Source organism: Cebus imitator, unplaced genomic scaffold (genome assembly GCF_001604975.1).
Source record: "Cebus imitator isolate Cc_AM_T3 unplaced genomic scaffold, Cebus_imitator-1.0 Scaffold82, whole genome shotgun sequence".
Taxonomy (NCBI): domain Eukaryota; kingdom Metazoa; phylum Chordata; class Mammalia; order Primates; family Cebidae; genus Cebus; species Cebus imitator.
Window position 1 is genome coordinate 3,569,223 of NW_016107397.1, and position 23,987 is coordinate 3,593,209.

General features: G+C 59.3%; 2 protein-coding genes and 1 non-coding gene across 12 annotated transcripts; 1 reads left to right on the plus strand and 2 right to left on the minus strand.

Annotated features, from left to right (window-relative positions):
* Positions 1 to 27: 27 nt before the first annotated feature.
* GIGYF1 (GRB10 interacting GYF protein 1) lies at positions 28 to 14,707 on the plus strand. Of its 9 annotated transcripts, none has more exons than XM_037740299.1 (26): positions 28 to 135; positions 5,348 to 5,474; positions 5,551 to 5,615; positions 5,758 to 5,862; positions 5,954 to 6,083; positions 6,180 to 6,275; positions 6,442 to 6,553; positions 6,652 to 6,760; positions 7,020 to 7,060; positions 7,248 to 7,418; positions 7,648 to 7,901; positions 7,999 to 8,110; positions 8,736 to 8,873; positions 9,072 to 9,169; positions 9,313 to 9,484; positions 9,591 to 9,757; positions 9,871 to 9,974; positions 10,053 to 10,175; positions 10,273 to 10,373; positions 10,560 to 10,642; positions 10,747 to 10,884; positions 10,971 to 11,189; positions 11,421 to 11,608; positions 11,723 to 11,883; positions 11,970 to 12,133; positions 12,211 to 14,707. In XM_037740299.1, exons 4-26 carry the CDS (start codon positions 5,828 to 5,830, stop codon positions 12,514 to 12,516), a joined length of 3,222 nt encoding a protein of 1,073 aa, XP_037596227.1. In that variant the 5' UTR covers positions 28 to 135; positions 5,348 to 5,474; positions 5,551 to 5,615; positions 5,758 to 5,827; the 3' UTR covers positions 12,517 to 14,707. The 9 variants fall into 9 exon arrangements, with proteins under 9 accessions (XP_037596227.1, XP_017389061.1, XP_037596224.1 ...); XM_037740296.1 differs by lacking the exon at positions 28 to 135 and adding an exon at positions 3,575 to 4,774; XM_017533572.2 differs by lacking the exon at positions 28 to 135 and having other exon boundaries at positions 3,573 to 5,862; positions 9,844 to 9,974; positions 12,241 to 12,340; positions 12,433 to 14,707.
* A 257-nt stretch (positions 14,708 to 14,964) lies between these two features.
* On the minus strand, positions 14,965 to 20,764 carry GNB2 (G protein subunit beta 2). Of its 2 annotated transcripts, none has more exons than XM_017533574.2 (9): positions 20,026 to 20,764; positions 17,644 to 17,789; positions 17,279 to 17,424; positions 16,717 to 16,780; positions 16,472 to 16,634; positions 16,309 to 16,375; positions 15,830 to 16,031; positions 15,521 to 15,737; positions 14,965 to 15,437 (listed from the first exon to the last, which is right to left on the minus strand). In XM_017533574.2, the coding sequence occupies exons 2-9, from the start codon at positions 17,698 to 17,700 to the stop codon at positions 15,331 to 15,333; spliced, it is 1,023 nt and encodes a 340-aa protein (XP_017389063.1). In that variant the 5' UTR covers positions 17,701 to 17,789; positions 20,026 to 20,764; the 3' UTR covers positions 14,965 to 15,330. The 2 variants fall into 2 exon arrangements, with proteins under 2 accessions (XP_017389063.1, XP_017389064.1); XM_017533575.1 differs by lacking the exon at positions 20,026 to 20,764 and adding an exon at positions 18,525 to 18,675.
* A 2,939-nt stretch (positions 20,765 to 23,703) lies between these two features.
* On the minus strand, positions 23,704 to 23,844 carry LOC119472038. Its single transcript, XR_005201134.1, has one exon. It is a non-coding gene; the product is annotated as a U4 spliceosomal RNA (small nuclear RNA).
* Positions 23,845 to 23,987: the final 143 nt, after the last annotated feature.

Consider the following 23,987-nt stretch of genomic DNA (forward strand, 5'->3'; position numbering starts at 1 on the left):
CGGGGCAGGCCCGCCCCCGACGCCTCGGCGGCCGCGCCGAGCCAGCGAGCGAGCGAAGCGCCGGAGCCAGCGCGCGGGCCGCTGGCGAGGACCCTCCCCCGTCTCCTCCCCGAGGCCGCCCGCCGCCGCCGCCTGGTGCGTCCGCCCGCCCTCCCGCCCGCTCCGGCCCCTCCCCGCCTCTGGACCCTCCCTTAGAGCCGGCTAGCCTCGGGGAGGCCCGGGGAGGCCGGCGCCCGGCTTGGGGGGCGACCGCCGGCCCCCCGCGCACCTGGCGCCCCTTCCTGAAGGGCAAGCCGTCCTCCGGGGCCGGCCCTCCGCCTTCCACCCCCGCGCTCCTAACGGTCGCCCCCGGCCCCCTGCCAAGCTCTGCCGGTGGCCGCTCCCGCCCGCCTGGGGGCCCCCGACCCCAGCGGCCCGGGGTGGCTGGGCCCCGCGTTCGGGGGAGGCCTCCCCAGCGCGTCTCTGGGTTCCTCTCGGAACGTGCTGGGCCTTGCGGGTCCCCAAGTCCAAGCGTTCCACGACTTTGGCCAACATGGAAGCCTTCTCGTCCACCCAGGCACCTCATCTGGGTCCTCCTCACCTCTGTTTCCTTTCCCTCCGGCGACCTTAGTGCTGGGTCATTGGGGTCTCCCTCTTCGCAGTTGCCCGGCCGCAGGAAACACCTTCCGTAGCCGGGGCTGCTTGCTCTCCCCGTCCCCAGGTCAGGCCCTTTCCAGCTCATGCCCCTCCGTGCAGCAGCTCCTTGGCCACAGCGCTCACACTTTGCCTTTAAAAGAAAAAACAATTTCCAAGTAACTTTTTTCAAGCCCCTCGGCTCTCTCCTCCGTTATGCTGTCATTACTCGAATTCCCAGTCAGCCTCCAGGTCTGTTGCACCCTAGGGCCAGGCACTGGGAGATGCTACATAAAGACTTGTTGGCCGGATTGGATTTTTTTTCCCAGCCACCCAGTCTTTCTTCCCTCCTGCCTCTCAAAGTGTCCTTTTGGAAGATCATCAGCTTTCTCATCCTCTCTGCACTGCCCTCCGAGTCCACATAGCAGTTTCAGCTTAGACCCCCGCCAACTCCTGGCATGGAAACACCATCGGTGGTGGCAGTAAGGGTCTCTCCTTTGCTGCTGACATGGAGGATTTGGGGTCTGTCTCCTTCCCATCTCTCCTGTGCCCTTGGCAGACCCAGGCTAGCCGCCCTCCAGCAGGCTAGCCAGCTCCTATCTGCTTTTCTTAGATTGTAGGTCTTGGTCCCTTGGCAGTCAGTCATACCATTGGGAAGGATTTGGGAGTAGACCTGGACTTTGTGTCCCTGCCATTGCCTGGGGGCCAGGGGCCCTGAGGGTCCCATGTGGTGATTAGTCAAGTGGACTGTCTGCTTAAACTACTTGGACTGAGTTTTTCAGCTGTTGGATCCATTGGTCTTGTGTGTGGTCTGATGGGTTAGCCCTAACTTTTATATCTGCGGTTGGCGTTTGGGGCTCAGAACTCAAGGGAGAAAGAATTTAAAAAAAGGCCCCACTTTAGAGGAGAGAAGGGGAGAAGAGGAGGCTAGGTGAAGGATGTTGAAAGTTTAACAAATGTAAAATGGCTTTAGACTTAGAAAATAATGCTTTGAGAGTTTGGGGTGATTACTGCTACCGTGTGTGCCTTCTCCAGACTTGGATAGAGTGTCAGGGAAGTCGCGGCACACTGTCGGAGCAGCTTCCCTTCCTTGTTTTCCCTGGCTAGAGCCCAAGGCTGGGCAAGTGGGCAAAAGGGAATCGCAGGACGTAAAGAGTGAAAATGCTTTGAAAACGGTTAACTTGTAGACAGTTGCCAAGTGGTGGTGTGATTTGCTCGGATGGCTCAGAGAGGAGAGAGCTGGGATAAGTGACCAGCCTCGAGGAATGCGGGCTTGCATCTCTTTTTTAAGCCTCAGCGTCCTCACCCTACCACGCTTGGAGACTCTCCATCCTGAGAAAGGGCCAAATCCCCTCCAGCAGGCCTGGGGCTGAGCGGTCACTCCAGTGTTGGGGAACTGGGGACTCTGTTTCTGTGAATAAGTGGCGCTGTTCTGTGCCAAGGCACAGTGCCCCATGTTGGAGCTAATTTTAGGGGTGATGGGAGTGAGGAGATACTGTTCTTAGCTGAATGTGCAGTGGGACCGCCTGTTCTCCGTCTTTTCCTTCTCGCTTGAGTTCTGAGCCCCAGAGAGCAGGCTCTCTTCCCGCTCCCTGGCGCCTGTTGGAGCACTGGGGCCCAGTGTGTCCTTGCCCCTTGTCTCCGGCAGGGGGCAGTCTTTCAAAAGCATTGATTCAGATGCTTGGGGAGTGAGGGTAGATAGGCCAGAGAAAGAGAAGGGGTGGGGAGGGGACGGGGAGCCAAGGTAGGCCCAGACTCTGGGCAGAGCCAGGGCAGGAGATAGGCTGGAAGGGGCCTGTGAGGAGGAGACCCGGAGTGGGGAGAGCCCAGTAGGGAAAGCTGAGGCAGGCGGGTGGCAGTCCCCCAGCCCCACCACCTTCCGCTCTTGCCTGCCTTAGACAGGGATCAGATGCCTGGCTTTTAGAGTTTGTGATAGACTAACTTTGGCAGGTTTTCTTGAAAACAAAGAAATCTATTATTTTCTCAAAGATTTACTCTTAGCAGGATTTCAGATTTCCCTTGTGGGACAGTGTAATTAGGGAATGGTGTCCCTGCCGTTCAGAGAGGAGAATGACCCAGCATGCACACACGTGGCTTCCCTTGCCTTCCCCTTGGCCCCATAGACCCCAGTGGGCCCTGCCCCTGCTCATGGGGCAGAGGCGGGCACCTCAGCACTGGTGCACTTAGTATCTGGAGTCACATAGCTCTTGGCTGTGGGGCTGTCCTGTGTACCCTGGCTAGTCGTGACAGCCCAGAAAGTCTCCAGACTTGACCAGAAGCCCCCTGAGGAGCAGAGGGGCCCCAAGTCCAGAACCTTTTGGAGGGTGGGAGCCCCATGGTGGCCGATATCTGCATCCCTAGTTCCTTTAGTCCAAGGAAGGGCCTAGGCACCACCAGCTTCTGGCACCAGACCCTGCTGTTGGGGGGGTGCCCAGAAACTTACCCTCACTCTTCTGGTTTCTTACCGAGAAGGTGGGCGGCGTGGGCTTTTTCCTGCCCGCGGCCTGCTCTTTCCCCGCCTGCCTCTCCCTTGTCGTGGTGTTGCCGTGCTCAGGCTGCATGATCCACTCCCCCTTTGTGTGCCCCTTGCAGCCAAGACACAGCCAGGATGGATGACTCGAGAACCCCAGGGCACCCAGGAGAGCTGCCCTTGCTGCGCCTGGTGATGAGTGGGGGGGTGAGACCATCACTTTAATAAAAATTTTTTTTTGAGACAGAGTCTCGCTCTGTCGCCCAGGCTGGAGTGCAGGGACGCGATCTCGGCTCGCTGCGACCTCCACCTGCCAGGTCAAAGCAATTCTGCCTCAGCTTTCTGAGTAGCTGGGATTACACGTACCTGCTACCATGCCCGGCTAATTTTTGTATTTTAGCAAAATTTTGTTTTGCCACATTGGCCAGGCTGGTCTCAAATGCCTGACCTCAGGCGATCGCCTGCCTTGGCCTCCCAAAGTGCTGGGATTACAAGCCTGAGCTACCGTGCCCAGCCACTTTTTCTCTTTAAAGAAGTGTTTAGAATTGTTTCTGTAGAGTGGTGGTCTTGCTCTGTTACTCAGGCTGGTCTCGAACTCCTGTCTTCAAGCCTCCCACAGTACTGGGATTATAGGCATAAGCCGTTGTGCTGGCCAGGCTGTCCTTTTTCTGTTCTGCCCTCTCCCACCTTCATGACTCCAGGACAGGCTTCTGGCCTTCTAGAAGGAATGAACTGGAGGAGGCTCAAAATGGTCTCTCCTGAGGCTGATTTGAAGGAATGTGGGGTGTTTTTCTTGGAGTGGGGAAAACTTAAGTATGCACGGGTTATCTCCAGTTACCTTTTATTCCTTAGAGCTTTTATAAAAGTGATTATTGTGGTAAAATACACAGCAAAATTTGGAGACTTTATCTCTAACTGTGCTGTTCTGTGGCACTGAGCATACACTGAAGTGCAGCCAGGACCCCCATTGGCCCCCAGTTCCCCTCCTCGGTTGAAGCTCTGGACCCTTTAGCAGCTGTTCCCTGTCCTCTCAGCCCGACACCCTTCTACTTTCCACCCGCAATGGGTGTGACTGCTCTAGAGACCTCACGAAAGAGAAGTAAGGGGTAGCTCTCCTTCTGTGGCTGGCCTGTTTCACTTAGCGTCACGTTCTCAAGGCTTATCCAGTCCCTAGATTGCTCAAGGAGGCCACCTGCAGTCAGTGTCAGGATGGTAGCTTTGCGTGGTGTGGAGCACACCTCCACCACGGCATCCAGCTGAGGCCGAGGAGGGAGAAGTCCTGGGGGAGGCCAGCTTGGCCTGGGGTGCCTCTGAGCACCACGATTCCCCCAGGGGTGCTGGGACTCCGAGCAGGCCTCAGCCTGTCGTCGGTTTCGGCTTCAGCTGAGGTGACAGCCTTTCCCTGTAGTGGAACCCCCTTCTTCTTCTTTCCCAGACTGCGGCGTCCTGGAGTTGATGGGAGCTGCAGCACCGTGCCAGGCCAGCCTCCCTCCCAGCCAGTGACTACACCTCTGCAGCACCTGGACCCAGCCCATCTGCCCGTGTCCTCTGCCCTGGGCCCCAGGAATGTGCCTCCTCCTGAGAGTCCCCTCCTTCGTCCCTTAGAGGAACAGGCTGCCACCAAGCTCCCACCAGCCTCCGTTACCCTGACCTTATTTCCACCTGATGGTGCCAGAGGCTGCTTCCCAGCCGGTATCCTAAGATCCTTGTTCCCTTGGTGGCTTGGTTGTTTGAGCCTCCATTCTGGATTGGGGGCGGTGGTCTGGGTGTGATTCCTGTGGAGGAAACCAGCCTGAGGTGCCCTGGCCCAGGCTCGCCTGCCTGGAGTCCTTGGTGTGTACCCGTCTGTGGCCCTGGAGTCACCTCCTGCTCCTTTTCACTGGGTTTCTCCCCAGACCAAGCCCCTGGATTTGAGTCTCTGAGCAGCCAACTGTGATTTTTTTAAGAGAAAGAATTCTGCTCCCTGATTTATTTCTAATTCTTCTCTCCATAACTGGACTTTATCTGTAAGCTATTTGTGGCTCCAGTGGTTTTCGCTTGCTCGCTTGTTTTTGTTTTATCTTTGCCCTGAATGTCCATCCTGGCCTCGGCCACCTCCCTCCCCAAGTTCTGTGCTGGACCTCCTGTCTCAGCCTCCCAGAGAGGGTGCTGCTGCCCGGAGACCACCCTCAGCGATGGACCTCTCTGTCATGCAGGGCAGGGCAGGGCAGGGCTGTTGGCAGAGCCATGACCTGAACCCCGCCTCCTCCCCCTGCTCTCCTTAAGGGTCTTTCCCAGATGTGAAGGTCCCTCCCGGGCTCTACTGAGGCCAGACCAATTCCCAGTGGCTTGGGAACCCTCGTTTACTGCAGCACCAGTGCCTGCCCTCCTGCTTCCCAGGCCAGGCTGCCAGGTGAGCCCCTGGCCGAGGGAGGTCGCCCCGTGGAGGCTGGAAGGACTCGAGTTTCCCGTCTCCTCGCCTCCCCCAGGTCTTTCCTCGTCTGGACTCATCTCTGGGTAACTCATGGTGTGAGTGGCCGTGTGGCTGGCTCAGGTAAGTCCTTTTTAGACCCCAGGTAACTCACTGGCTCATCTGGGGCCCATTGCCATGCCCACCAGGATGTCCCCCAGGGTGTCACCACTGCGCTGTAGAGGTCTCCTGAGTGTTTTATTTTCTCTGGCCCATTTCCCGACAGGTGTTTGGAGAAAGAAACGCCAGGCCCCCTCCTGCCCACCCCCAGCCTCAGAAACACGCCCAGCCCCACGATGGCAGCAGAGACACTCAACTTTGGACCTGAGTGGTGAGTGACGTGCCTCGGCTGCCGTGGAGACTGAGGGAAGCACAGTCAGGCTGCCCTGACCTCTGTCCTTTTCTTTCTGTGACATGTCCAGGCTCAGGGCCCTGTCTGGGGGCGGCAGCGTGGCCTCCCCTCCCTCGTCCCCTGCCATGCCCAAATACAAGTTGGCTGACTACCGCTACGGGCGAGAGGAGATGCTGGCCCTCTATGTCAAGGAGAACAAGGTGGGTGCACAGGTGAAGGGGGTTGGCTGCAATGGCCGTGGCCCGTGGAGGGGACCCAGCAGCATGTGGTGTCTTGGCCATCCCACCCCACTGCAGGTCCCTGAAGAGCTGCAGGACAAGGAGTTTGCTGCAGTGCTGCAGGATGAGCCGCTGCAGCCCCTGGCCCTGGAGCCGCTGACTGAGGAGGAGCAGGTGGGGCCGGGCCAGGAGCTGAGGCCATAGGGGCCAGGAGGGGAGGTCATGGGTGGGGCTAGGAGAGGGGCCAGCGCTGGGGAAATAGGCCAGGAGGGTGCTCTGGGGTGGGAGAGAGGGTGGTGGGGTGTCTGGGTCCTCACTCCTGCCCCGGCTCCCTCCTCAGAGAAACTTCTCCCTGTCAGTGAACAGCGTGGCTGTGCTGAGGCTGATGGGGAAAGGGGCTGGACCCCCCCTGGCTGGCACCTCCCGAGGCAGGGGCAATACTCGGAGCCGAGGTAAAGGAGTAATGGCGTGTCCTGGGGGCGGGGAGATCCGGGTCCCTGGCTTCAAGGGTGTGCAGCAGGTTTCAATGTGCGTCTCACCCTTTCTCTAGGCCGTGGCCGCGGTGACAGCTGCTTTTACCAAAGAAGCATCGAAGAAGGCGATGGGGCCTTTGGACGAAGCCCCCGGGAGATCCAGCGCAGCCAGAGCTGGGATGACAGGTGGGGCCAGGAGGGGGTGCGGCACAGAGCAGGGCAGGCCGTGGAGGGAGGCCTGGGTCCTGTCGCTGGAGGGTTAACAGAGGCCCACCAGATAAGCCCTATCAAAGATCCCTCTGCTCCTGAGGACCCCTGATTTCTTATGTTCCCCCCTCCCTCCCTCCCTCTGCTGCCTCAGGGCACAATGAACAAGGCGCACAGTGGTTGTGCAGGGTTGGGGGGAGGCTGTACTGTTTTTGACCCACACCTTTCCCTGCTGCAGAGGCGAGAGGCGGTTTGAGAAGTCAGCAAGGAGGGATGGAGGTACGAGGCTGCTGAGGGCAGCGGCCAGGGCAGCAGGGATGACCAAGATGGGGGGCCCAGTTGGGAGGTGTTTATTTTGGGAGGTGCTGGGGCAGGAGGGCCTGGAGCTGGCCCCCTATGTTTCCTAAGGGTCTTCCAGGTGCTGCGCTGTCTTTCTGGTAACTGTTTCTCTCTCCCCTTTCCCCAGCACGATGTGGGTTTGAGGAGGGAGGGTCTGGCCCAAGGAAGGAGCATGCCCGCTCAGACAGCGAGAACTGGCGGTCCCTACGGGAGGAGCAGGAGGAGGAGGAGGAGGGCAGCTGGAGGCTCGGGGCAGGGCCCCGGCGAGATGGCGACCGCTGGCGCTCCGCCAGCCCTGGTAAGCTTGGGACCCGGTGGCTTTGGTGGGGGCAGTGGGGGCCAGGGACTGTCATGAGAGGGTGGGCTCCTGTGGGGAGGGGGATAGGGAGCAGAGGCTGGCTGGTGTGGAGTGGCCGGGAGAGCAGTCCTGGAGGTGCAGGTAGTTCTGGGGTACCTGGTGAGCTGCACGAGAGGGGCCACCGGCTTCACTCGGGTACCCACTCGCCCCTCCAACTTTTCCTGCACAGATGGTGGTCCCCGCTCTGCTGGCTGGCGGGAACATGGGGAACGGAGGCGCAAGTTTGAATTTGATTTGCGAGGGGATCGAGGAGGGTGTGGTGAAGAGGAGGGGCGGGGAGGGGGAGGCAGCTCTCACCTTCGGCGGTGCCGAGTGACCGACGGCTTTGAGGAGGACAAGGATGGGCTCCCAGAGTGGTGCCTGGACGATGAGGATGAAGAAATGGGCACCTTTGATGCCTCTGGGGCCTTCTTGCCTCTCAAGGTATCTGTGAAGAGGCGAGGGTGGGAACCGGCCCTTCGGGGTCCTCTTCCTCCCTGCCTACCCAGCTGTTCTCTGACCCCTCCTTGCCCCCATGCAGAAAGGTCCCAAGGAGCCCATTCCTGAGGAGCAGGAGCTGGACTTCCAGGGGCTGGAGGAGGAGGAGGAGGAGCAGCCTTCCGAAGGGCTAGAGGAGGAAGGGTCTGAGGCGGGTGAGCCTTCAGGGCAGCCATCAGGCCTGGGGCTGGGCTGGGCTGGGCGGGCACCTGCGTTCTTTGCTAGGTTGGGTGCTGGCTCCCCAGCTACCTTACCTGTAGGACCAGGCCAGGCTGCTTTGGATCGGAAGAAGAGTGCTGAGAGGTGGAGAGGAAGCAGGGTACAGCAGAACCCTGTCTTCAAGGCAGTGTGCCAGATAAAAATCAGGCATAATTAAAATGACCTTTGAACACCCCTCGAAGGCCAGACACAGTGGCTCACGCCTGTAATCCCAGCACTTTAGGAGGCTGAGGCGGGTGGATCACCTGAGGTCAGGAGTTCGAGACCAGCCTCTGATCAACATGGTGAAACCCTGACTCTTGAAAAAGCTGTAGAACTTGAGGTGAAGTCTGCAGTGCTGTGTGGTGTTGTACGGCGTTGTGATGTGTTCTGCCGTATCTGGCAGCATGGAGGCGAGGGTCAGGGCACCGCGTTCCCTCTCTGCTACTAGTTGACTCCAGTGAAGTGGTGGACTTGGCCCAGGGGGCTGTGACTCGGTTCCAGCCACACTCGAGGGCTTGTGCTAACTCATGTGGCAGGCCCAGCCCATGTTTCTGAATTCTGGTCATCTCCGTCCTCTAGGTGGGAAGGAGCTGACCTCACTGCCTCCCCAGGAGGAGAAGCCCAGTTCCCCATCCCCGCTGCCCACCTTGGGCCCATTCTGGGGGACTAATGGGGATGGGGACGAAGTTGTGGAGAAAGACCCCACAGCCGCCGATGGTAGGAAGGGAGGATGGCTTACCTCCCCTGTACCCTGGGGCTGCACGAGAAAGTGCTCCCCTCCCACGGGGGTGGGCACACAGGGCATTTACGTCGAGGAGCCATGGCAAGAGCATGGTGTTCTGGAGTAAGGGTGGGTGGGGGTTGTCTTGTCTCCTCCCTGCCTTCCCTTCCACCTCCTGTTTTCATGCCTTCTAGATGATATTCGGGGGATCCAGCTGAGTCCTGGGGTGGGCTCCCCCACTGGCCCACCCGGAGATCTGGAGGATGATGAAGGCTTGAAGCACCTGCAGCAGGTGTGGGGCTGAGAAAGCTGAGGGACCCTTCCCACTGCTCCTGACCTCCAAACTGCCTGGCTCTAGCTTCTTCTCATCCCCATCCCCAACCTGATCTTGCTGAGATTGGCAGCTGAACCTTGCTTCTCTTCCTGGGCTTCCAGGAGGCAGAGAAGCTGGTGGCCTCCCTGCAGGACAGCTCCTTGGAGGAGGAGCAGTTCACGGCTGCCATGCAGACCCAGGGCCTGCGCCACTCCGCAGCTGCCACTGCCCTCCCGCTCAGCCATGGAGCTGCCCGGAAGTGGTTCTACAAGGACCCGCAGGGCGAGATCCAAGGTACCTGTGTGGGGCAGGAGGACTGCTCAGGGCCGTTCTGGTTCAGGGTGTCTCTGGTGTACCCCGTGACCCCAGTGGTTCTCCTGCTCCCTCGCTCTCTGTCCAGGCCCCTTCACAACACAGGAGATGGCAGAGTGGTTCCAGGCTGGCTACTTCTCCATGTCGCTGCTGGTGAAGCGGGGCTGTGATGAGGGCTTCCAGCCGTTGGGCGAGGTGATCAAAATGTGGGGCCGCGTGCCCTTCGCCCCAGGGCCCTCACCACCCCCACTGCTGGTGAGCCGCTTCTCTGCTGCATGAAGGGATGGGGTGCGGTGGGGGGTGGGCAGGAGCCCAGCGGAGCCCCCTCCTCCGTGCCTCAGGCACTGGCTCAGCTGTCGCCTGAGCAGGGCAACATGGACCAGGAGCGGCTGAAGAAGCAGCAGCAGGAGCTGGCTGCGGCGGCCTTGTACCAGCAGCTGCAGCACCAGCAGTTTCTCCAGCTGGTCAGCAGGTATGGGGGCCCGGGGTGGGCTGGGAGAGGGCCAGGCACTGGCTCTGTGGCCCATCACCCCTGCTGTCCTGTTGGCAGCCGCCAGCTCCCGCAGTGCACGCTCCGGGAGAAGGCAGCTCTGGGGGACCTGACGCCACCGCAGCAGCAGCAACAGCAGCAGCAGCTCACGGCGTTCCTGCAGCAGGCGCTCAAACCCCCCAGGTGCATGGCCATGCAAACTCTCAGGATACAGGGCAGGGGGACGGGGTTGGACCAGAGATAGATGTGGGGTCCTAAGCATCCGTGATTTGCCCCTCAGAGGCGGGGACCAGAACCTGCTCCCGACGATAAGCCGGTCCTTGTCGGTGCCGGATTCAGGCCGCCTCTGGGACATACATACCTCAGCCTCATCACAGTCAGGTGTGTGGCCTGCCTGGCCCCCAACCCCCAGGCAGTCTCTGGGTGAACTGGGGCCCAGGGTCTGCTCCCCACCCTCACACGTGGCGCTAGCTGCCATTCTGGCTGGAGAGGCCACTGCCGTGGCTGAATAAGACCGGTGGGCCTGAGCGCCCACCTGCAGCTGCCTCTGCCCCCTGCCCCCTGCAGGTGGTGAGGCCAGTCTTTGGGACATACCAATTAACTCTTCGACTCAGGGTCCAATTCTAGAACAACTCCAGCTGCAACATAAAGTGAGTAGGCGTCCTGGGGCTGAGGCCCTGGGAGTGAAGGGCAGACCAAGGAGGGCCCCAGTCTGTCCCCACAGCTCTGCCCTCTGATCGGCCACTGGTCTCAGTTCCAGGAGCGCAGAGAAGTGGAGCTCAGGGCGAAGCGGGAGGAGGAGGAGCGTAAGCGCCGGGAGGAGAAGCGCCGCCAGCAGCAGGAGGAGCAGAAGCGGCGGCAGGAGGAGGAAGAGCTGTTTCGGCGCAAGCAGGTGGGTGCTGCCCAGCCTTGGCTGGTTAGGGCAAGAGCCCTCGCCGGGTCTCCTCACTGTGTACCCTCGCCATGTCCCCCTCTTAGGTGCGGCAGCAGGAGCTGCTGCTGAAGTTGCTACAGCAGCAGCAGTCGGTCCCCGTGCCCCCTGCGCCCAGCTCCCCGCCCCCGCTCTGGGCTGGCCTGGCCAAGCAGGGGCTGTCCATGAAGACACTGCTGGAGTTGCAGCTGGAGGGCGAGCGGCAGCTGCACAAGCAGGCCCCGCCTCGGGAGTCAGCTCGGGCCCAGGCCCCCAACCACCGAGTGGTGAGCAGGCCAGGAACCTCCTGGGCGCCCCCCCATGCGGTTTCCAGCGTGGCACAGGGAGGGGATTGCTGAGCCCAGACTTATGCAGCCCAAGCCCCAGCCCCTTCCGTGATGGCGATGGCTCTTGTGGCCCCTGCCTCACCCCTCTCCCTTTGCCATCTAAACAAGCCTCCCCTTCTGCTTTTCTGGGGTGTGTTTGTTTGAATTACTCTGACCTTCTGCCATCTGTAGCAGCTTGGGGGCCTGGGCACTGCCCCCCTGAACCAGTGGGTGTCTGAGGCTGGGCCGCTGTGGGGCGGACCAGACAAGAGTGGGGGCGGCAGCAGCAGCCTGGGGCTCTGGGAGGACACCCCCAAGAGTGGCGGGAGCCTGGTCCGAGGCCTCGGCATGAAGAACAGCCGGAGCAGCCCATCTCTCAGGTGGGCACGGCACCTGGAGGCTCCACAGCGGGCCTGGGGCAGAACGTGGCAGATCTCCCCCGCCCCCTTTCCCCCCAGCTGATTTCCGACCCTAACTCAACTCACCCCCTTCAGCGACTCATACAGTCACCTGTCAGGTCGGCCCGTTCGCAAAAAGACAGAGGAAGAAGAGAAGCTGCTGAAGCTGCTGCAGGGCATCCCCAGGCCCCAGGACGGCTTCACCCAGTGGTGCGAGCAGATGCTGCACACGCTGAGCGCCACGGGCAGCCTGGATGGTGCGAGCCAGGCTCCCAGGAGTTGGGCGGGGTCTAGGGCATCTAACCCGGCCACGGAGCCCTGACAGCCCTCACCCATCCCACAGTGCCCATGGCTGTAGCGATCCTCAAGGAGGTGGAATCCCCCTATGATGTCCACGACTATATCCGTTCCTGCCTGGGGGACACGCTGGAAGCCAAAGAATTTGCCAAACAATTCCTGGAGCGGAGGGCCAAGCAGAAAGCCAGCCAGCAGCGGCAGCAGCAGCAGGTGAGGCCCGGGTGCTGGCTGCTGGGGTGGGCTTGCCTGGCGCCTCCTGACCCTCGCCCTCCTCTCCACTGCCTTAGGAGGCGTGGCTGAGCAGCGCCTCCCTGCAGACGGCCTTCCAGGCCAACCACAGCACCAAACTCGGCCCTGGAGAGGGCAGCAAGGCCAAGAGGCGGGCGCTGATGCTGCACTCAGACCCCAGCATCCTGGGTGAGCTGGGCTGGGGCAGGAGCGGGACTTCCTTGGCACAGGGCAGGAGGAGCCCAGGAGAGAGCTCAGACCCAGCTTCTTCCCGGCTTCAGGGTACTCCCTGCACGGATCTTCTGGTGAGATCGAGAGCGTGGATGACTACTGACCAGCCCGGACCCCCAGCCCCTGGGCTGTAGGCCAGGGCGGCAGCAGAGGCGTGGACCTGAGGGTCGCAGCCTGCAGGCTTCCTGCAGGGAGCAGAGGAGGAGGCAGGGGCGGGGTCCCCAGCACTTGTTACAAACACACGATGCACCTTAACTCACCCACCACGAGGCACTTTACAGACTGGGGGAGGGGTTTTTTTTTTTAATTTTTTATTTTAAATGACTTTGAAGAAAATGTAGGAGAAGCAAAAATATTGTTAACTAGACTCTAAACACCCCTTCCCGCTGCGGGGATAGTGGGTGTGACAATGGAAGGTCCACAGAGGTTTTTTTTTTTTGTTTTTTTTTTTTTTTTTTTTTTTTTTTTTAAGAAAAAATGAAAAATGAAAAAAAAATTATTAGGAGGCTGAAAGAAAAAACACACTGTTATTTTGGGGCAGTTGGGGATACAGGCCCTGTGGACCTGTCTTGCCTGGCCCCCAAGGCCACACTTACCCCCCACCAGAAGGCGGGCCATGGGGTAACTGGAAGCTCGGGGCCAGCAGTTTGCACAGGAGGCCTGTCTGAGCTCCGCCTGCCAGACCCACTGTAAGCAGCTTCCGTAGCTGGGGCTGGCTGAGGTGTCCGGGATGGGGCCAAAGTAGCCCCTCAGCTTTGCTGCTTTGGGGGACAGTTGCACAAATTGGAAGAGCAGCCCCAGCTCCGCAGGCTACCATCCTGTGCTGGCTGAGGGATAGCAGGGGACGGGCTGTGCCAACCTCTGGCTGGCAGGGTGGGGCTGCAGGATTCTCGACTGTGGTCCTGGTGAGGGGTGTCCCCCACCGCTGCCATTTTGGGGGATGCCCTGTGTTTGAACCTGAAAGCCCCAGCTCTCTGCCTTGCCACGTGAATGTATTCTTTGGGCCACAAGCCCCCGCCTCACCCCTGCCTGGCTCCTGCCTCACCCCTGCGAGCGGCGGGGGTGGATGATTGCTCCGGAGGCTGCAGAGAGAAGGCTGAGCTGTTCCTCCAGTAAAGGGGGCAGGAGGGGCCTCGAAGGCAAGGAGTGGGTGGCTTTGGGCTTAGGGTTGCAGTGGAGGGGCTGCCACCCCGGTCCCCAACCTGTAGCCAGCTCATGGGGTGTAGACCACCCAGTTCTGCATCTGATCCCTCTACTGACCAAATGGGAGAGGAACGGGCAGCCTCCCTGGTCTGATGCGATGCGCTTTTTACTTTTGGGTAAGGTTGGGGTGAAGAGAAGCGTGCGGCTCCTGGGTCAGGGGAGGCTGCCCCTTCTGTTGCTCACCGACTTTTTATTCCTGGTCCACTAGTTGGGTTTGTCTCCACGCATTTTGGGTTGTAAGTTTTGTCTTTTGGGTTCCTCATCCAGCTCCTCCCATTGACCTCATTGCTCAGAGTGCAGTATTAGGGCAAGGTTCCGCCACTGCCTTCCTCCATGAATGTATTTCTCCCTCCTGCCCTGGGGACATGGGGAGTGGCCCATTTCTTTCCCCATCTAGCCCCAGAAAGATGATGGTGTTTGGGTTTTTGTTGCTTTTTTTTTTTTTTTTTTTTTTTGCACCAAAGTGGCAACTGGGTCAGTGTTGGGGGATCAAGCTGGCCTCGGGGTGGGGAGCCCCCACCTGCCTCTCCCTGGTTCCCACAGTGTTAGCGTCCCTGAAAAGACAATATTCTCTAAAGCAATAAGGGGTGACGGGCCGGGGGGAGTGTCTGCTGCTGCTGGCCCCCAGCTCCCCTTCCCTCTTGCCAGGTGTGGGGGAGACTCCTGTTGTGACTGAATGTAAGCCCCCCGCCCCTGCCACAGCCAATGCAGGGGAAGGGGGGGCACTCTTCCTGTCTCTTCCTGCCCCTTCTCCCCAGCTAAAGAGACTTTGGACTTAGGGGGCCCATGAGCCTGGAGAGGCCTTAACCCTGTGAGGAAGAGTAGGGGGAGCCCTCTCCCACCCCTATCCCCTTCTGAGAGTGGTCAATGTTTACAAGCCCCTGAGCCCCCCTGCCCAGGGACTCAGACTCTGTTGCTGTCCTTCCCAGCCCTGGTCTTCCTGGGCCCTCGCTGCTCCTCTGCCCTTTCTGGGGTTGGGGTGGGTGCAGGGGTCACTGTGTTTCCTGTCTGCCTTGTACCCCCAATCTCCCCACCCCCTCTCCACCCCGTGTGACTTCTCTGTCTTTTACCTGCTCTGTAAATACTCCCTTCTCCCAATAAAACTTGGTGTGTGTTCTCCCATTCTGCCTCCACTGCTCCTTATATGGGGAGGGCAATGGGGAACTAGAAGCTCTGAGCAGGGCCCACTCTGGTCAGCACCCTGGCCTGGGCTGCTTATCTGAGAATCTCTGGAAGGCTCTGGCCTGGGAGTTTGGCTTTGCTCTGAGAGAGATTGAGACCCCCCCTCCTCCCCGTGACTGCTTGGTTTACCCTCCCCTGACAGCCATCAACCAGCAAAGACCAGAAACAAGGAGGACACAGCAAGGGCAGAGACCAGGTACAGAGTTGGAATTGGCTCCTTTATGGAAAAACTGAAAATATAATAAAAATTAAAATAAAACCAGTTTTAAAAAAGCCAGCCCCTGGGATTTTTACCTCCTGCCTCTGGCCCTCCAGAGGGGTGAGGCCCTAACCCCAGGGCAGCAGAAGGATGAGGGCCTCCTGCCCCTCCTCTTCCCCCATTCCATCCCCTTATCTCCACAGTGGGGGCCCCGGGAGGAACCAAACTTGGGTGGGAGGGCAGGGACCCAAGGCCCCGTGGCCCAGGGAAGGGGGCTGGGAGTGCCCCCAGCCCCACAGCCCCGGAGTGTAGTGTGGGCGTGGGCAGGGTCCCTCCTGGCCTGGGCCCAGCAGGGGTGGGGCCATTAGTTCCAGATCTTGAGGAAGGAGTCCCAGGAGCCCGTGGCCACAGCCATGCCATCATCAGTGACCCCGAGGCAGCTCACACGGTTGTCGTGGCCAGCAAGGACCCCTGTGAGGGAGGAGGGAGACATCAGAACCCATTTGGCACAGGCTCCAGGTCCCTGCCTGTCAATCTGGGACCCCAGCTCTCACCTGCACGGTCGCCCTTCATGGCATCCCAGATGTTGCAGTTGAAGTCGTCGTAGCCAGCGAGCAGCAGCCGGCCACTGCGAGAGAAGGCAACAGAGGTGATGCCACAGATGATGTTGTCATGGGAGTACATGAGGAGCTCCTGATCGGCCCGCAGGTCAAAGAGGCGGCACGTGGCGTCATCAGAGCCAGTGGTGAAGGCGTAGCCGTTGGGGAAGAACTGCAGGACACAGGACCAGGGTGGGGTGAGGGCAAGGGGCAGGGCTGGAAGCCTGCTGGGGAAGGCCTGGCCCAGCTCACCCTGGAACTCACAGCCACTGCGTTGATGTCGGATTCGTGGCCAATGAAGGTCTGTCGGCACATGGAATCCCGAACGTCCCACAGCTTGATAGAGGCGTCACAGGCGCCTGACACAAACGTGCGGCCATCAGGGGCCAGGGACAGGGACATCACATCCCCACTGTGTCCAGCAAAACCCACTGTCTGCTGGCCTGTCTCAATGTCCCACAGGGCACTGGAGAGGTGACAGGAAGAAGGAAAAGATAAGAGAGCGAGCAAAGGACAGAGTCCCCACTCTCCCCGCCCCACCACGTGAGCCCAGTCCTGTGGAAGGATCAAAGGAGGCTCTTGTCAGAGCCTTAGGTGGTGGGGACGCATCCCTCCCTGACCCCCTTATCGCCCACCAGGAGAGGGAGGCTATGGTGCAAGCTGTGTGCTGAGCACTGGGACAGTGGCCCCCGAGGCAGGAAGTGTGGGTTCCCCTAGACTGCCCAGCCCTGGCAGAGCCTCACCAGGTGGTATCCCCAGAGCTGGTGATGATTTGGTTGTCATCCAGGAAGCGGCAGCACGACAGGTACCCTGGGGAAGGAGCTGGTCAGCCAGGTCTCCACACAGAGGGCAATGTACCCCCCCCCACCACCCCAAAAAGGGCCCGAGCCAGGTCAGGCCCCTCACCAGTGTGGCCAGGCAGCTCCCTGCTGACCCTGACATTGCCCTCGCGGGTCTTGAGGCTGTAGATGGAGCAGATGTTGTCCAAACCCCCACAGGCCACAAAGTTCCCTGAGGGCGCGTAGGCACAGGTCATGACCCAGGAGGAGCGTAGCGGGATGGCATGAACCTACGGAGCAGGAGTAGCGCCCGGGTCAGAGCCAGCCAGGGCCCTGCGCCCCCACCCCGCCCTGCAGCCCGTGCCACCCTACTTTGTTGGTGGTGTAGCTGTCCCAGATGATGAGCTTCCCATCCTGGGAGGCGCTGACCAGCAGCCTGGTGGGGAACAGTTCGGGGAGAGCAGAGGGTTGTGGCTTGAAAGCAAGATACACCCCCCTCCCATTGGGTGGGAGGAGGTAGGGTCTTTCTCTGTTGCCCAGGCTGAAGTATAGTGGTGCCATCACAGCTCACTGCAGCCTGGAATTCCTAAGCTCAAACAATCCTCCCACCTCAGCCTCCACAACATAGCTGGGACTGCAAGGCTGATCTCAAAACTCCTGGGTTCAAGCAATCCTGCCCTGGACTCCCAAAGTGCTAGGGTTACGGGTGTGAGCCCCCTGAGAGACAATCTCTGGCTGCACCCCACAAGTTCCCAAATGATCCTGCCTATCCAGGTCTGGCAGGCATGTCTGGGAGTCACCATCTTTCCAGACACATTCTGGCTATTCTGGCAGCCTGCTCACCCCACCAGATCTGAGGCTGCCCCCACAGCCTGCTACAAAGCCGGCTCACAGCGCCAGCCCGTACAGCCCGTGTCTACACACACACACACACCTTGAGTCGGTCCCCCAGTGCATGGCATAGATCTTCGCCAGATGCCCACGAAGGGTCCTCCGGGTCCTCATCTGGATTCTCCCCACTGGGTCCAGCCCAGCTGTGATCTGGGTCAGTGTTGAGTCCCCACATGCTTTTCGGGCATCCTGTAGAGGGTGGCAGAGCCAGAGGGACGCGAGAGAAGGCAGGTTGGAAAGGGAAGGAGGGAAGAGAACAGAAGACAGGGGTGTGCAGGGTCAGATTCTGAGCCATTAAACCCTCCCTCCCCCTGCCCCCCACCAACCCGCAGAAAAACCCAAACCAAGCCCCGTTCAGGGCACCCGGTGGGGTACACACAAACCACCCACCCCGCGCCAGGCCCTCACCCGGATCTGGTTCCGGAGCTGCTCGGCCTCCTGTCTCAATTGCTCCAGCTCACTCATGGCGCCGGGCCCGTGGGGCGGGGTTGGGGGCGGCTGGGGGCCGCGGGACGGGGGCTGGGGGAGGCAGCTCCTGGCCGCTGGCCCGAGGCCTGGGGGATGCAGGGCTGACGTCAGGCCCGAGGCCGCCGGGGAAGTGGGGGGAAAGGCGGGGTTGCAGCGCGGCCCGGAAGGGGTAAGCACGGGGAGGTGGAAGGGGCGGCGCGGCCGCGGTCCCCCGGCACAACCAGGGTCTCTGGCACCGGAGACGTCGCCGAGTAAGAGCCGACTTCCCCAATCTTCCTCCCGCCCCCCGGAAACGGAGCGGGAAGTGGAAGAGGAAGCGCAGGGGAAACCCCTCCCTTGGACACAGCCCGGGCGGGACACCCGCGGCAGGAACTGGGGGGGGGGGCGGGTGTCCCTTCGAAAACAGACCTGGCGTCTGCCCCAGCCCGCACAGGCACCGCCCTCCAAGCACCTAATTTTAAAAGGGGCGGTACCTCTTGAAATTCACCCCCACACGCCGCACACCCTCCACACACACCCCCAGCTTCGACAGTGGCGGGTGTGGGGGGGAACACCAGAGGGGAAAGCTGGGCTGTTCGTGGGGTTGCCTAGGCAACCGTCACCCGGACCGAGAGCACCTCATTGGTGAAATGCCCCCACCCTAGCCCCGTTACTAAGGCAACCGCATCCACGGCAGAGACCTGTAGGGTGGGTGACCCCACCCCCGGCCCCATCGCCCCCGCCCGACCCAGCCTCCCGCCCCTCCCCAGAACCGGCCCAGGTGGCTGTTTACAGGATTTGGGAAAAGCCGATTGGGCGCTAATAGGTTCTGGACGGCTCACCCGGGATAATCCCCTGTCCGGCTGCGCCCCATTAGCCGTCCGCCGCGGGTGGGGGCGACAGCGGCGGGGAAGGCAACCCGGAGCTGTTGCTCCCTTCAGCGCCGAGGCCGCCCGCCCCGCCGCGCCCACAGAAAGCCCGTGGGGGCCGCTCTCGAGTAATTACGGCTCCGCAGCCAGGTTCCCGGCCCCAAGGCGCGGAGCTGCTCTCTCCCAGGCGCGGGCAGGAGGCCCCAGGCGGCCGGGCCCCAGCGCCCTGGACACCCGAAGGGCCCAGCCCGCGGGCTTGGCGCCGGGGCCCCAAGGACCTGGCTTGCTCCGCTCCAGGCGCCAGAGTCCTGTCCCCCCCCGCCCCGCGGGACACCTGTGTGATACGGCCACGCACACTGCACTGGGCCGGCCCAAGCGTCCCCCACCCAGCTCCCACTTCCCCCAGGTTCCTCTTTCCCACTGACATTTCTCCTCCTTGTAAGTTCAGCTTTCTACGCCAGTGCCAGGGGGTGCTCCTCAAAATCCGGGAGTGGGGGGCGCGGGCAGAACTCCTTACTCCACCCATCCCCCAGGCCCGCACAAAGCCTGGTCCAGCTACCAGCAGCCCAGGCCTGGCGGCCGGAGGCCCGGGGCAGAAAGAAGCAGGGCAGGAGGAGGAAGCCACTGAGGGCGGGGGAGACGCTCTCAGCCCTCGGTCCCCATCACCCTCCAGTGCCCTCAGCAGCCCCCAGATTCTGGGGATATAGCAGCCGGGGCTCCATAGAGAAATGGGGGTGCCACCGCCTCCGCAGGTCTGGCGGGGCACAGGAGAGGTGACGGGAGGGTCCCCGGATCTGGCAGCTGGTGCGGCGCTGCGAAGCGCTGTGGGCCTGGCCCTCCAGCCCCCACGACCTCCATTTTGCCCAAAAGAAAGCTGGTCGGGGGGCGGGCGCCTGGGAGCTGGGCTTGGGGTCAGGATCTGTAAAGGGAATAGGGCACCGAGGGCTCCGGTTTCGGGGAGTGGGGTCAGAAACCACGGGCAGAACCCAAATGAGGAGTAGGGTGGAGACGAAGGGAAGGGTGGCCTCACGGCCTTGCCTGCTTCCCCCTGATTTTGGAGTTTTGCAAGGCGAGGGCCAGCAGGGGTGCGACCGTGGAGGACACGAGGGGTGCTCCCAGGGGGCAGGCGGGAGGGTGGTGGTGGGGAAAGGGGGCGGGGCGGGGCCTAGAGGAAGCCCGGAATTTAGATCCCCAACTTCCATGGGAGCAAGAGGCAAGCGGGGCTGGGCTGGGGTCTGGGGTCGGGCAAAAACTCCGCTGATGGTGCAGGGACCCGCACGCACGGCGGGGGGCGAGGGTCCCCCCAGTTCCCTTCCGGGTTTGGGAGCGACGAGAACAGAGAGGAAGGGAGGGGAGGTCTGGGGAGTTACGTCCGCTCCCAGGAGGCCAGCCCGGGGAGACAGAAGGAAGAGAGGTTCCCCAGGGGGAAATTGGGGGTGGGGGGCGCGAGGACTCCTTTTGCCAGCGGAGGTACCTGTGGCGGTGAGACTCTGCGGCGGGAGTCGCTGGCGGCGCGCGGGCGGCGCTGTCTTCCTCCGCGGCGGAGGCGGCGGAGGCGGCGGCGGCGGCGGCGGCGGCGGCGCGGATGGATTTCCTCAGTGGCCCCAGCCCCGCCGCCAGCGCTACCTCCCCAGAGCGGAGGGATCCCGCCCGCCAGTGACGCGGCTGCTGCCGCCGCGCCCAAGACCCAGCTGGGCGAGACCAACTACCTCACGCGGAGGGGAAGCCAGGGGACAAAACCCCACCGACGGGGCAAAGACGGGCCCAGTAGTCCCCCAGGATCTCGCCCCACGGCATGTGGATGCAAACAGGACTCAAATATAGGTTTGCCTCACGGAAGGAGTAATACATCTCCCCTCTGGGACTGGCGGAGATGGTACGGGCACATTGGGAGGCCGAGGCCGCTCGCTGGTCACGTGATCGGCCTTCCGCCACGTCCGGATTGGGTGGCTCCAGACTGGGAAGGAGAGTTCGACGGCCCAGTTCCCGGTTGGGCCACGCCCCGGCCCTGAGGAGGCCACGCCCCTACTCAGGGGGCGGAGCTAAAGTGACCTGGACGGGGCCAGCCTCCAGGCGTCTGGAAGAAGGGGCACGATTCCGAGAAACTCCTGGAGCTGGAGTTGGTAGGGTCCGATGCGGGCGCCCTTGGCAATGCCATGAGAAGGGTCATGTCCAGGCAGTTCCTCAGCCTCGCCCACTGGGCTTCCGTTGACCCCCTTTCAGGGCTTGCCACTGTAATAACAACTCACGTTTATAGAGTTCCACACTTATTTTTAAATTTTTTCTTTTTTTTTTTGTAAAGATGGGGTTTCTCCGTGGTGGCCAGGCTGGTCTTGAACTCCTGACCTCGGGTGATCCACTCACCTCGGCCTCCCAAAGTGCTAGGATTACAAGCGTGAGCCACCGCGCCCGGCCACGCTTATTTTTAAATTCGAGTACAGTGATATGATCGTAACTCATTGCCACCTCAACCTCCTGGGCTCAAGCAATCTTTCTACCTCAGGCTCCCTAGTAGCTGGGACTACATGCGTGCTACAGCCACCATGCCCAGCTAAGTTTCAAATTTTTAGTAGAGATGGGGTCTTGCTATAATGCCCAGACTGACATATGTTAAGTCTCACAGTACTGGGAAGTTAAGTGCTAACATTCTCCCCATTTTCTTTCTTTTTTTTGAGACAGGGTCTTGCTCTGTCGCCCAGGCAGGAGTGCAGTGGCGCAATCTCGGCTCACTGTAACCTCCACCTCCCGAGTTCTCCCCATTCTCCTGTCTCAGTCTCCCAAGTAGCTGGGATTACAGGCGCCCACCACCACGCCCAGCTAATTTTTGTATTATTCGTAGAGACAGGGTTTCACTGTGTTGGCCAGACTTGTCTCAAACTCCTGACCTCGTGGTCCGCCCGCATTGGCCTCCCAAGGTGCTGGGATTATAAACATGAGCCATGGCGCTCGACCATTCTCCCCATTTTCTTTCTTTTTTTGGTGTTGGAGAGAGGGTCTCACTCTGTCGCCCAGGCTGGATTGCAGGGCCACGATCTCAGCTCACTGCAACCTCCACTTCTGGGTTCAAGCGATTCTCTTGCCTCAGACTCTGGAGTAGCTGGGATTACAGGTGCCCGCCACCATGCCTGGACTTTTTTTTTTTTTTTTTTTTGTATTTTTAGTAAAGATGGGGTTTTGCCATGCCAGCCGGGCTGGTCTTGAACTCCTGACTTCAGGTGATCTGTCCGCCTCAGCTTCCCAAAGTGCTAGGATTACAGGTGTGAGCCACCGCGCCCAGCCTTCTCCCCATTTTCTAGTAGTAGAAAGAGACCTAAGACTGCAGAGTTTAGATATGAACCCAGGCAGCCAAAACTTTACTGTGCATTCCAGTATATCTGTAGGAGCCTCTAGATGAACCCCCCTCCTCCAGGGACCTTGCCTGTAAAGGGAAGGGGACAAGAATGTAGGTATAGGCCTCAGTTTCCACATCTGTTAAATGGGGGTGTTGACAGCCCTCTACCCTGCAATTTCAGATTCTTAGTTTTTTTTTGTTTGGTTTTTGGTTTTTTGGTGCTTTTTTTGTTTGTTTTTTTGTTTTTTTTGAGACAGAGTGTTGTTCTCTCACCAGGCTGGAGTGCAGTGGCGTGATCTCAGCTCACTGCAACCTCCACCTCCCGGGTTCAAGCAATTCCCCTGTCTCAGCCTCCCGAGCAGCTGAGACTACAGGCCTGTGCCACCACACCCAGCTAATTTTTTGTATTTTGGTAGAGACCGGTTTTCACCATGTTGGTCACGATGGTCTTGATCTCCTGACTCGTGATCCGCCCACCTTGGCCTCCCAAAGTGCTGGGGTTACAGGGGTGAGCCACGGTGCCCAGCCAAGTCCCGGATTCTTACTGAGAACCCCATTGATTGTGGAAATGCGCTGGAATGTTCAAGTCAACGAATAGCCTTCATTGAGTCCTTGTAAATTAAAAGTATCAAAACACGCAGCCATAAGAAAGAACGAAACAGGGCTCATGCCTGTAATCCCAGCACTGTGGGAGGCTGGGGCTGGTGGATCACTTGCGGTCAGGAGTTTGAGACCAGCCTGGCTGACATGGTGAAATCTCTACTAAAAGTACAAACGTTAGCTGGGCGTGGTGGTGCATGCAGGCTGAGGTAGGAGAATCATTTGAATCCGGGAGGCAGAGGTTGCAGTGAGCCAATATCACACCACTCACTGCACTGCACCCTGGGCGACAAAGCAAGACTATGATTCAAATTAAAAAGAGAGAGAGAAATAGAGAAGAAAGAAAGAGAAAGGAAAGAAAGAAGAAAGAGAGAGAAGCAAGGGAAGGGGAGGGGAGGGAGAAAGAAAAAGGAAAGAGAGAAGGAAGGCAGGAGAAAAAGAAAAAAGGAAAGAAGAGACTGAAGGAAGGAAGGAGAAAGAAAGAAGAAGGGAGGGAGGGAGGTAAGAAAAGAAAAGAAAGAGAAATCATGTCCTTTGCAGCAACATGGAAGCATCTAGAGGCTTTTATCCTAAGTGGATTAATGCGGGAACAGAAAACCAAATGCTGCATGTTCTAACTTATAAGTACAAGCTAAACATTGGGTACTCATGAACAAAAAGACAGGAACAATAGACACGGGGGACTACTAGAGGGGGGAAGGTAGGGGGAAAGAGTTGAAAAACTACCTATGGAGTACTGTACTCACTATCTGGGTGTTGGGATTAATTGTATCCCAAACTTCAGCATCACGAGATATACCCATGTTCATATGCACATAAATCTGAATCTAAAAAGATGAAATTTTTTTTAAGTATGGAAACAGACTCTTCATTTAGTCTCTGTGAAAGGCATTACAAATTGTTTTTCAAAGGCAATTTTTTTTCAAATTGAATATGTTATTAACATGGTAGTTGTCTTTGTAATGTGTACACACACTCAGTGAGCTGCCTGGTGGGGGAGGGGAAATACTAAACATGCCAAAAGGAAAATGAAAAAGGAATCCTGTAGGTTGTCATTATTGTAGGCAATTATGTCCATATCACTTACAAAGCTATTGCCAAATCTGTCCAAGGAAGCAGAGTTTGAAGGTGGGCTGGGGGAAAATCTTGGGAAAAATTCAACAGTGACATGACAGAGCTCTCAATATGAGAAACAAAAGCATATTTTTTTTTTTAAATCAGTCTCCGTAGAGACTTTCAAAAATTGCCAGTGCCGACTGTATTGCAAGTCGTCATGGCGGGGTATTGGGAAAAGTTTTCAATTAGCAATAATCGCGCCTCGGATAAACCTCATTGGCTACGATACTGCCACTGCGCAAAGCTAAAAGCAGTTTTTTTAAAAGAAAATATAAACAATCATGGCCGGGCACGGTGGCTCAAGCCTGTAATCCCAGCACTTTGGGAGGCTGAGGCGGGTGGATCACGAGGTCAAGAGATCGAGACCATCCTGGTCAACATGGTGAAAC